The sequence below is a fragment of the Centroberyx affinis genome, unplaced genomic scaffold, assembly GCF_046629955.1.
Source record: "Centroberyx affinis isolate AG114_WGS23_722 - 3 ecotype Tasmania unplaced genomic scaffold, CSIRO-AGI_Caff_v1 ptg004756l_1, whole genome shotgun sequence".
Lineage (NCBI taxonomy): Eukaryota > Metazoa > Chordata > Actinopteri > Beryciformes > Berycidae > Centroberyx > Centroberyx affinis.
In genome coordinates, this window is record NW_027282303.1 from 1 (window position 1) to 12730 (window position 12730).

Below are 12730 nucleotides of genomic sequence, written 5' to 3' on the forward strand. Positions count from 1 at the left end.
ACATGGCGTCCATGCTTTCTGCCCTCTAAATGTCACATCTCAACTCTGATATCATAGAATAATGGCCACTAGAGTAATGCTGTACACAGTATATCTTAGTGCTAGACAATTTTACACATCTGACAGCTAAAAAGTGCCAAGTTACTGTCTAGCACACCCCATTGCGTTGTAGAATAGAAACATTAGTTTCGCTTTTCGTTTTCATAACAGACCGACTGGGTAGGAGTCAGTTATGATCTGGATAGCTGGCACTTGTGCAGAACATGTTTCTTGTGAGAGGCAGCCTCAGCAAGGGGATTTTATTGTAGCCAATTTAAAAAAAAAAAAAAAAATCTCAGTCTTGGTTCCATTTGTGACCAAAATGATTGCACTTAGAGCCCTGTTGTATGGAAACCCAGCTATTGTCTCAAGGCTGTTGACTAACTTGTGTCTCTTCCCTCCACGTGGCAGACGGTGAACCAGCTTGCCCACGCTCTTCACCAGGATGAGGACCTGGATGCCGGCAGCCTGGTCTGTGTCATGTGGCCCAAAGCCAAGTGTGCTCTGCTCAGGGACGACCTGGTCCTGGTGGACAGGTCAGACACATGCTCTTTAACTTATACACTCCCACACATGTATAGACACTTGTACTGCCTCTATACACAGGGTTCCCACTGGTCTTGAGTTTGAGAGGTATTCCAGTCAGGGATGGTCAAGGAATTTGATAAATTCTGTGGGGAAGTCAGGGAATATCAGGGAATTTTACACATGGATCTCTTTGCAGAACTATAGCAGAATGTATTTTCTAATTTTGTTCACATATTAATTTATTTAGATAGTAGCAGTATTCAGCCCAACTGGAGTGTAAACCAGACTGTTCACCCCTTGAGAGAAACAACATTAACAACCCAGGAAGGAAGAAGATTTTTAGATTATGGAAGCACTCCTAGTTATGGAAAATGATGGAAAAGTTATCTGTATATTTCATCAAAATACTGCTGGCAGGGAGGAATTGGGCTTTACCAAAAAATCTTCACATCCGTTTTTATTTTCTCTTGCTTAAAAACATTCATACTCACTGTTACTTGCCCTGAACTATGGCTGGCTTGTTTATTCTCAAATTCAACCAATGGGTTTACTGTTTTCCTCTACAGCCCGGGGATTGATGTGACCACAGAGCTGGACAGCTGGATTGACAAGTTCTGCCTGGATGCTGATGTGTTTGTTCTGGTGGCAAACTCGGAGTCAACGCTGATGCAGACGGTGAGACATCATCTGCAATCCACTTTCTACTGTTGAAGAGCTGTGTGTTTGCAGCCCTTTGTTGCTGACAGAATGGATTGAAAAGCACTGGATTGCAGCATTAGGAGGTTGTGCAGAATAGCAGCAGTCATATCAGCAGAAATTCCTGAAGACAGTACATGGCTTGTTAGACAGAACCTGATAATGTTTACAATGTGTGTTGTCTTGATACATTTTATAACCATTGGAAAACTGTCTTTCTACAGGAGAAGTCGTTCTTCCACAAGGTCAACGAGCGTCTCTCCAGTCCCAATATCTTCATCCTGAACAACCGCTGGGACGCCTCGGCCTCAGAGCCTGAGTACATGGAGGAGGTGGGTCAGCTTTAGCGTTGGCAAAATACTGAACATTTGGAAACACATTGGATTTAATCAGTCAAACTGAATCACATCAGGTGGACCGCACTGACTGGACAATGTCTGATTTTAATAAGAGGACAATAATGAATGATATTTCAGTCTAACCCCACAGCAGACAATCGTGCCCTGAAGGGCGGAGAGTCTGCAGGTTTTAATTCCAGCCAAACACTACACCAGGTATTTTCACTGATTAGTAAACCTTCAGCCAGACAGAAGGAACTAAAGAGTGAAATCAGCTGCTGTAGTGTTTGGTTGAAATGAGTCTCTCCATGGCACATGATTGTCCATCCCTGCTAGAGTGTGTGTTGAGCTGTAGTACACTATCAGCTTGGTGTTGACTCAGCAGTAGCAGTAGATTAGGCAGGCTGGTGAGCAGCTTAGCCGGTATTACCCTGAACCTCACTTCGTCTGGGCTAGTGGACTTGAACTGGGGCTGACCTGCTTCACAGGGTCTCTGCACATTCTGAAAAAGTCTTAAAAAGTCTTATATTATCTAAGCTCAAGCTCAGACCTTAAATATAAAATATAAAAATAAATATAAAAAGATATTGAATACAGTTAAATATGGTGTTATGTTTTAGATTTAGAAGTTTTAAAACATTATAATACGCTTCCTTGGTTCCTTGGCCACCAACGGTGCTCATGTCCACCGATAACCAGTTGTTAATAAAATCTCGTATCAGCTCCAATTAATTGGCCAAACCAATAAATCGGTCGACCTCTACCTCTCTCCCTGTGTATTATGCTCTATAGTCCACGATCCAGGGATTTGATTAAATGGATTAAATGTGTTGTTGGCGTTTCAGGTCCGTAGGCAGCATATGGACCGCTGCAGCAGCTTCCTGGTGGATGAGCTGGGTGTGGTGGACCGAGCCCAGGCCAGCGACCGCATCTTCTTCGTCTCCGCCAAGGAGGTCCTCCAGGCCCGGGTGCAGAAGGCCCAGGGCATGCCTGAAGGAGGTAGAGATAGAGGCAAAAACACATGCACTACACTAGGGCTCAACAGATATGGGTTTTTTAAGGCCGATGGCAATATTTCTAGACTGAAGTTGGAGATATTTGGTGCCGCTATTCAGTATCGTTAACTTTGATCATTTTGCCCAAAAAAGCAAGTATTCAGTGTTCCTCTGAATACTCCTCTAACACACACACACACACACACACACACACACACACATACACACACACACACACACTATACAGTATGACCAAGCCAAATTGTTGTCCTGGTTTAGGTGGTGCCCTTGCAGAAGGATTTCAAGCCAGAATGTTTGAGTTCCAGAACTTTGAGAGACGATTTGAGGTAAGATCCACCAACATAAAGATCTAACAACTATGGATGGGCTTTTTTTAAAAACTATTTTTCACAAATTGAATAGTGACATGAATTTTGGAGTCAAGTTCAAGCCTCCTTGATAGATTTGTGGTGCAACTGCAAATCCTCTATAAATCTCTATGGTGCCTTCAAGGTGGGACTTCTCCATAGCTCATGCCAACTTCCAGGGTCTCAGTGGGGGCTACTCATTCTAGTTCAGTGACTCTGCCATGCACATCAGTTTCTACCCAACTGACTGTCATCCATACCACCCATCACAATCATTAGCCAGATTTGTTTTAACATGGGACCATTAACCAGTTTACTTTAGACAGGACCTTTATTTGACAGAAGTTAATAAATAGTTTTAGTAATTATTGTACATCATCCATTGTGTAAAACTAACTAAATAATCCAGATGGGTTATTTGACTAATCATGCCCATCCCTACTGCCAGTACATTTGCTATGCCTTGATTTGATGCCTGGTTTGTTGGCCTGCATGCTAATGCTGTGGCTGTTATGTGTAGGAGTGCATCTCCCAGTCAGCGGTGAAGACCAAGTTCGAGCAGCACACCGTGAGAGCCAAGCAGATCTCTGAAGCCCTGCGCCTTATTATGGACTCTGTACACATAGCTGCACAGGAACAGAGGTGAGTCATGTACCGAGACCAGATTGTATGGGTGTACCGAGATTGTATGTGAACCAAAAATTAACAGCAAATGCGATAATTGTTAATGGAAAAACTTCCCCTCGGATATTCTTACACTTTTGTATATCATTGAACTGAATATTCAATGCATTTGGAGTAACTTTGTGATGAAGTTTTTTGGTGTATCCACTTTCCCTCAACCTGCCTCAGGAGAGAGCAATAACAAGCAATGGTAATAGCGAGAGTTTTTTGAGTTGAGAACGAGTGAGGGTCGCGCCCCTTACTCAAAATGCAACATGTCTTGTGGCTGCATTGCATTCTGGTCTATTGCGGCTACTGTCAGTGGAGAAATTGGTCTCTCTCCTCTTCTACGATGAGTTTCTCCCTGTGTTATTGTTGAATGTCCATGCAAAATGGCGGCTCTAGAAAGAAGCCCTCACTCTTTGATTCTGAGGGACTGACACCAAAACGTAATGTTTACCGTTGATGTTTTAGATTGCTGAAACATTTTCTGCTATGAAATCCGTTGTAGCTGCGCTGGAAATATCTTGATGTGATGTTCCATAATGTCTGGCCAGTTATTCATGGAAATAAGAAAAATACACCACCAAAAAAACAAAATGGCCCCAGAAATACAAGGACCATCACCAATACCTGTTTTTTTTTTGTTTTTAAAGATTACTGTTTGGACATTTTTTCTTTATTTAAGTCACAGTGAAGAGAGACAGGAAAGACTGGCAGACAGAGGGAGTTGACATGCAACAAAGGTCCCAGGCTGGGTCTATGATGGGTTACCCTGGAAGAAAGTGTTTTTCTGCACCAAAGTTTTGACCACTGAAAGAAATGTCTGCCCTCCTGTCTGGCTTTGGGTGATAATTGATCATTATGGTTTGCGTGAAATTTTGCCGCTTGAAACATAACTACTCCAATGTGCAAATGCACAAAGGAACAACTTGTCCAGTGATTTTTAAACCAAAGCCAACAGATTATAGTTTTTAAATGTCATATAAAATGTTTCTTTCTTATGGCTGAAAACCTCCAGTCAAAACATTTGTTAATAAAGACTAATATATGTCCAAATGAACTTGCCCAGTGCGATAAACTCAAAAGTCGCTAAAGGCATCGGCTCTAGAATAGAGCGAGAATTGTTGGAGCCTTTCTTCAGCATAATAAATGAGTTATTCACCAACTGGCTGTAGTCCAGCACAAGGACAGTGCTGCCTCACTTATCCAGCATCAATCCATCATGTGTAGGCACTGAAGCAGTTGTTGTACATTTTCAGTCATTTGTATCATGAAAAGATTATCAGAAACGTATTTGAATATTTTGTGTGTGTGTGTGTGTGTGTAGGATCCACTGCCTGGAGACGAGGGAGGACCGTCAAGACCGTATGGAGTTCATAGACAAGCAGCTGGACCTGTTGACCATGGACTGTAAAGCCAAGATCAAGAAGATCACCGAGGAAGTGGAGAGACAGGTGAACCCCAACACAACAGCATAACACACCTTCAACTCTAGTGCATCTGCGGGTCCTTAAAGTCTGAAAAAGCCCTCAAAAAGATGTTGTAATTGTGAATGCTGATTGGCTGATTAGTTGAGCTTTGTTCTAATAAAGAGGGGATAGAGATTGGAATGGAGGGGAAACTATGTGATTTAGGAGTTTTCATCCAGGCTGTCTGGTTGTGTTTAGGTGTCTAACGCCATGGCAGAGGAGATCAGGAGGCTCCATGTGTTGGTGGACGACTTCCACATGGACTTCCACCCATCACAGGTGGTGCTCAAGGTCTACAAGAATGTGAGTTTATACACACACACACACACACAAACACACACAAACACACACAAACACACACACACACACACACACACATTACAGCAACCGATTCTACATATTTTGGCCTTTATTTCACTCATGTTTTAAATGTTATGTGGATGGAACCACTATTGCATTTACACTTTGGTGTCAATGTGACCAAATGGGTGTTTGACCACCTCCTGAGTTACAGTAGTTTGGGTGATGAATCACATTTCTATCAGAGTAAAATCTGGATGGCTCATATGAAACAGTAATGCTAGATGTGAATGTGGTGACAGGCCACTCACTGCACCTCTGCTGTTTGTGCAGACTGCAGTGTTCCTGCCTCCAGCAGGATCAGTCAGCACTATAGTCCATCCCCCTACATCTTTGCTGAACTACTGTCTGTTATCTGCGCTCAACACACTAATGCTGATCCCTGACGTCCTATTGGCTCACTGAACCTGTATAATGCCCCTGTTGCTCTGTTTGATGTGTTGTTATGTAAGAGCAGTCCAGATTGATTCTTGTACTTGTTTAACTCCACAATCTCATTTGAGTGGCATAAACAGAGGGAGAGAGAATTGCCAGTCCTACCTAAGCCTTTCTATTAAAATCTGGGATGAGAGTATATCAGTATATGACTAGGCCCGTCTGACCTGAACAAAACATTTCTGTTCTCAGTTGAACCAAGGTGTAATAGCTTTTTGTGAACAAAAACCTTACTTAAGCTCCAAAGTTGGTTTTGTTTGTTCTTCAGTAGTGAGTGAGTGAGAAAATCATTCTTGTATATTCATATTTTTATTTTTCCACCTATTTCATACTCATATTTTTGGTATATTTGTTTTTATATCATGCATATTCTGTATTAATTCTTTATTTATCTCAGCATGTTCTACTGCTGTTATTTAGTACTTTTCTCCATACTTTTCATTCATACATTTCTTTTTAACATGTTCTAATGTTGAAATTGTTGCTGGGTTTAAATAGCCCTTGTTTGATCTATTCATATATTATATTTTCTTTGCTATATCCTTTATTTGTATCTATATCCTACTTGCTGCTCAAACAGCCCAATTTCCGCAGGAATAATTAAAGGTTCATCTTATCTTTAACCTGGACCCATGAGGCTCAACGACTGGTGTTAGAAAATGTATTGAGTATCACATTCTCTGGGTTCATTTCCAAGTGGTACTTTTGGAGCAGTAATACTGGAGTTGTTAATGTAAGGTAATGTTGCTTAGTACACTGAACAGCCCCAGGTGTTTGTGTTGCTGACGCCTGTTTTGCTGTGATGGTGTGTTGTCCTAGGAGCTCCACCGGCACATAGAGGAGGGTCTGGGCAGGAACATGTCGGAGAGATGCTCCACTGCCATCACCAGCGCTCTGCAGTCCACCCAGACCGACATGATCGGTAACACTCCTCCTATCCACATTAGTTATGCACCTGATTACACCTGACCCAACTATCCACATATATCCAGTCTGACTAGCCTTACCTATCCCACCCTTGCTTGCTTTGATCCCAAACACATGGACAAATACAATAAAGTCAGGCAATAAGGCAGAGTTCACAACAACCAATTCTGCATATGTGAGCCTTTATTTAAACTCATGTTTTTGTTGTTATGTGAATGAAAACACTATTAGGGTGATGGATCAGGCAGGGCAATAAGTCCTTAAGTCCTCAAATCCATATCACAATATATTGTCACATTTACCTCAATAACAATAAATGAAACAATAATTTGTTTTGTTTTTTCCTTTACCCTGGTTCACAAATAACGACCACTGTCATTGTCTCTACCTTAGTTGGTTTTGGCATTACACTCATTTCCTCTCCATCTGTCCTTCCAGAGGGCCTGAAGCCGCTGCTGCCCGGCGTGGTCAGAGAGCAGGTAGACAAGCTGGTTCCTCGCCAGTGCTTCAGCCTCAGCTATGACCTGGCCTGCGACAAGCTCTGTAGTGACTTCCAGGAGGACATCGGCTTCCACTTCTCCCTGGGCTGGACCATGTTGGTCAACCGCTTCCTGGGGCCCAAGAACACCCGGCGGGCCCTCATGGGCTACAATGACCAGGTAACGTCCTCAGGGAGGCCTGGAGGCAATGCCCTTCTCTCCCGGGTTTATCACATACAACTAAGACGGTCCAAGTCTATGCACAACATCCAGTTCAGCTCCACTTCAACTAACAACCAACAAACTTTATTGTCCTGTGAGTAAATTTGGTTTTCAGACAGGATTTGCAGTAAAAACACATAATAAAAACAATCAACAAGATTAAAAACACAAAGCATACTAAAGCACTTAGCAGATTGCAATAAACTATACTCATATAGGCCAACATCAGGAGTCTATCAATTAGTCAATATTAATTATCCCACCAAGGCCATATTCTGCATTGCTGCTGCTCTATATAAGAGTTAAATCAAAAATACATTGTAAAAAAACGACTATTGGTGAAGTACCTTGCATTTCTGAGTCCGTTTTGTGGTTTGATAGTGTAATTTTCTTATTCCTGTGGATAATTTGCCAAACGTAGACAACCTGACATTAGCTTGAGATATTTCCAGCGCAGCTACAATGGAAATATCAGCTGTCTAAAACATCACGGCTGTCTGTATTGTAATACGTCATATTTTCCTGCAGGTTCCTCGGCCCATGGCCCTGACCCCAGTCAGCAGCAGCATGCCTCCGTTCCCCCAGAGCTCCATGACCCAGGAGGAGCTGATGGTCTCCATGGTGACCGGCCTCGCGTCCCTCACGTCCCGCACCTCCATGGGTATCATTGTGGTCGGCGGCGTGGTGAGGAGACACATACATTAGATGCAACTTTTCTGACCCCTGTAGGGAAATTGCATCACTGCAGCAGCAATTAGTAAGAGGATTCAGCAAAGGAAAATAGAATATTCCAATTCCAACATTGACAACAACATCAACATTAAGTAGAAATGTATGAATGAAGAGAAAAATATTCACAAAATATCAATATATCTTCAGTATATAACAATGTAAGGAACATGAGAGTATGGGAATAGAGGATGTGTGAGAGATTACAGCATATACAAGGTCATATTCACATTAAAGGGTTTACAGGAGAAACTAAACTTGATTGTCTGGATCTAAGATAAAATTTCTTGCCAAGTTGGTCCTATTTTTGCAGTGAGATGCTGTTCCAAACTACTGTTTACACATAAGGGTTGAGTGAGCCTTAGCACCAGCCCTTTTCCCAGCATGCACCAATGCTAAATCACTGAGGTGGTCGTCCTGTGTGCAGATCTGGAAAGCGGTGGGCTGGCGTCTGATCGCCCTGTCGGTGGGTCTGTACGGGCTGCTGTACGTCTATGAGCGGCTCACCTGGACCACCAAGGCCAAGGAAAGGGCCTTCAAGAGGCAGTTTGTGGACTACGCCAGCGAGAAGCTGCAGCTCATCGTCAGCTACACCGGATCCAACTGCAGCCACCAAGTCCAGCAGTGAGCACAAATACACACACACACACACACTCTCGACTACATCTGTTTCTATGTCTTTTTACCATGGCAGTGATCCTCAAGAGCCAAATACCTATACATTATCAAACTACATCACTCCTCTACAGCTGAACACTATCAAACTACATCACTCCTATGCCTGTATGCTATGAAACTACATTGCGGTGTGATAAAAATAATTTCCCACAAACAGGCACTGTTCTTTGGATGGTATCTAATTAATACAATTGATATGGTATCTAATTAATAAAAGGAATATGCTAAAAGCTATATTTGCTAACGTTGCTCAATGTCATGGTGGGACTGGACACAATCTAGACTTGTCTTGGTTCCCAGTGGCCTCTCTGCCCCCAGTGTTTCACATCACTGGCCGGTTACATATAATGAACCAGATGTAATCCCTCGAGCTTGTCGGCTTACCACCAGTGTCAAATGTGCCAGGGCCAGATAGTCATACTGCTCTTATGTAAGGGCCTTTTAAATATAAATCTGAAGTGATTTTTCTCTGCAGTGCCGTATTGCTCACCAGTTGCCTCTGGTGGTGAGATTGGGAAATGACACAAAAACGCTGGAATGTCAGTATTTACCCTTTTCTTTTCACCCTAGTCAGTGTCGATATTAGGGTTCAGCGTATATGGGCTCTTGCAGGTTGATATGATACTGACATTTTTAGATTGCAGTCGCCGAGTTGACCATTTTCATGCAAGTATTCAGTGTTTCCACCCAGAGTTTTATTCTTGTCAGGGTAGAAAAGCCTCTGAAACGGCATTTAGACCATCATGGGTCATTACAACTGTCTCTACCGCACTTATTCAATGGTAGGGGAAAAATAAATGAATAAAGAAAATCAAATGTCATGGCAGGTCCAGACTGTTTTTATGAAGCTTTGTTCAGGGAAGAACCTCCGTCATTTCAGAGGTGGACGACACTGACTTGATAAAATCTGCTACTTGGACAATATCATCCCCATATATCAGCACACTGATATATCCGTCTAACCCCAGTTGATATTGTTGGTGTTCAGTGTACAAAAATGTCTCCACGCACTTAGATTAATTCAGTTCCATCTATTATTGTACACCATGTATGCCCTGATGAAGATGTGGTATATCAAAAGCTTGGCCTGATAAATGTAACCGCATGGATGTAAGTGTGGAAAATCTGTTTCACTGTGGTTTTGAGTGTATATAATCCATCCATAATTTGAACAGTGTTATTTAGGTAAAATATCTCTGTCAAAAAAACATTAGGGAGAAAAAGGACTTCCAAAGTGGCACAGGATATAATCAAAATAAAGGGATTGGAAGCACCTCACTTGTGCAACGTCAAAATATTTATTCCTTCATTTATGCGCTTTTGAAGCTTTAATAAATATGTTGACGTCGCAGAAGTAAGGTGCTTCCAATCCCTTTATTTTGATTGTAAAATATCTCTGTCTGGTACACCGTCTGTGCTCTCTCCATGCTGTGAACATGACTGATCTTCATGTTGGCGAGATCATCTCTAACGCTGTCTCTCTGCCTCTGTTTGTGGGTGTCAGGGAGTTGGCGGGTGCCTTCGCCCAGCTCTGCCAGCAGGTTGACGTCACCCGCCAGAACCTGGAGGACGAGATCACCGACATGAACACCAAGATCGAGCTTCTGGACTCGCTGCAGAGCAAGGCCAAGCTGCTGCGGTAAGAACTGCACTCGACTCAGCTCAACTATACAAACACTGTGGTGCAGCCAAAGAACAGGCCAATCTATAACAAGTGCGGTAGCGCTTTCTAGGTGCTCAGGTGGAGGGCTGGGGGTGAGGGGTTCTGCATGATTTGAGTGAGTGAAACCATGTTGACTTAAAAACTCCACCTGTTACCACCAAAGTGCTGTAGTATAATTCATGCGTTGACTTATACCGTACTGCCTAGTGTACGAGTGCACACTGTATTTCCCTTATGCAAAAAGAGCCCGGCTCTTATAGAGGTGCTCCTCCTGAACACCTAATAATAAACTATTTATCAACAGCATTAGTTAAGGAAAATAAAATGTTAATAGCAATAATAATAATAGATAAAAATGTTATAATTTAGTATAAAACATGTTTTTTGAGATGCGATTTAAAGGACAACACTGATTAACCAGTCTAAGCTCCTCAGAACCTGATAGCAAAAGCCAGGTCGCCTTTAGTCTTTAGCCTAGACTAAGGAACAGAGGCCATGCCTGAGGAACTAAAGCTGCACGATAGCTCATAAGGCGTTAAAACATCTTAGATGTAGCAAGGAGCAACGCCTTGACAAGCCTTAACAGTTAATAGAATCTTGAAATCAAGTCTGAAACTGATTGGCAGCCAGTCTGGATTACAACATTATTGAGGTGCAAAATAACAGCAGTAGAAACTACTGAGACAAAGCAAGAATTGACGCAGAATATGCACAATATGAAAGTATACCAAAAATATTAATAGATGCTACATATATGCCATATACATCAAGAATAGGCAAAACGAGAAATATGTGCAATATGAAATAGGTTGAACCATTAAAGTGTCAGTATGTATACAGAATTTAACAATGAGACTGTAATGGGAATCTGAAAAAAGCAAATGTGTGAATTTCGCTTAGGCATTTGTATACAACTTTGCATTGTCAAGAAACACATGTTTTTGCTACTTGATTTCATTGATTTAAATGAAATGTGTGTGTTTTCTTGTGTCAGGAATAAGGCGGGTTGGCTGGACAGCGAGCTCAACATGTTCACCCAGCAGTACCTCCACCAGGGCCGGTAAAACCACCTGACACCACCCACACAGGAGATCCACTGGAAAGACCACCTATGTTTTATGAACACAAGATATAACTAGTTTCTGTTAACTAGACGACCGTTTCCTCTCCAGTCGAGCTTCCTTCAGTTAACCAGAATGAGAGCTCTGCAGTTTTCTCAATAGAAAAGGGGAAATTAATTTGATACCAAATATCCCTCTGCCACATTTAACTTGTTGAGAAGAGTATAAATGAACTGTCTTTTGTTTTTGTATATTTAATTTGATGCTATGCCTTTTGAAGACGGAGGATAAGTGCCACCCTGAATTAAAGGCAGTCCAAATGAGGGAATGGAAGAAAAGGTCTTATGTAAATAGGGTGATATAACCAATGAGAGACATGCTAAATTATTTATTCCTCCAAGTGTACTACTGTGTTGGGCTAGGTGAAAAATCCAGTCGCTCTTCAGAGTCTGAAACAACGCTAGCTATCAGAAGTGACCCTGCATGATCATGTCGGGTGGGGGGGGAGGGGCTGGAGATGGCAGCCATTTTGAATGCACTCGCCTTTGGGGATAGGCTATTCCATTGTCATGCTCACATTCTATTTTTTCTGTTGCTATAAATCAGTGAGTGACAAAAAAGTAAATATGATTCACTGTACAGGCTGTTGTTTAAAGCACTTAGTTTGAGCCGTCAGGATCAATCAGTTAATCTTAGCCTGTGTCCTCATACACACTAGTTGGAGGTTTTCTTGTTGGAGAGGACTCAGTCATGTGGCAGACCGTCCCGGCTGTGAGGGATCTGAGGATGGAAACAGGAAGGGCAAGGGAGGTTAGTCAAACAGTTCCGATCTGTTAGAGATTGGTCAAAACTAGATGGCACCAGATCTAGATATTACCTGTTTACCATCCATGCAGAGTAGCTCTGACTTCTACATTTCACTAAGTGTAATTCCTTTGTTGTTACTATCCGGAATAAACAGATCTTCAGGTTTGCAGGGATGACATTGATAGGGGAGTGACGCAAGTTGAATAGTTTTAACCTTTTAAACACCTAAGACACACGGACCAGTTTATCGGATGTTACGCTTTAACTGGT

The 12730-nt window shown here is 42.2% G+C and overlaps 1 protein-coding gene across 1 annotated transcript; it reads left to right on the forward strand.

Moving 5' to 3' along the window:
* Positions 1–450: 450 nt before the first annotated feature.
* LOC139665974 (mitofusin-2-like) lies at positions 451–12152 on the forward strand (the record flags this gene model as incomplete). Its single annotated transcript, XM_071545041.1, has 14 exons — positions 451–575; positions 1134–1242; positions 1488–1595; positions 2447–2600; positions 2876–2943; positions 3485–3606; positions 4958–5084; positions 5298–5402; positions 6714–6816; positions 7260–7480; positions 8051–8206; positions 8679–8875; positions 10434–10568; positions 11587–12152. Coding segments are annotated over 14 exons (1800 nt in total), but the record flags the coding sequence as incomplete, so codon positions are not given.
* Between the last annotated feature and the right edge of the window lie 578 nt (positions 12153–12730).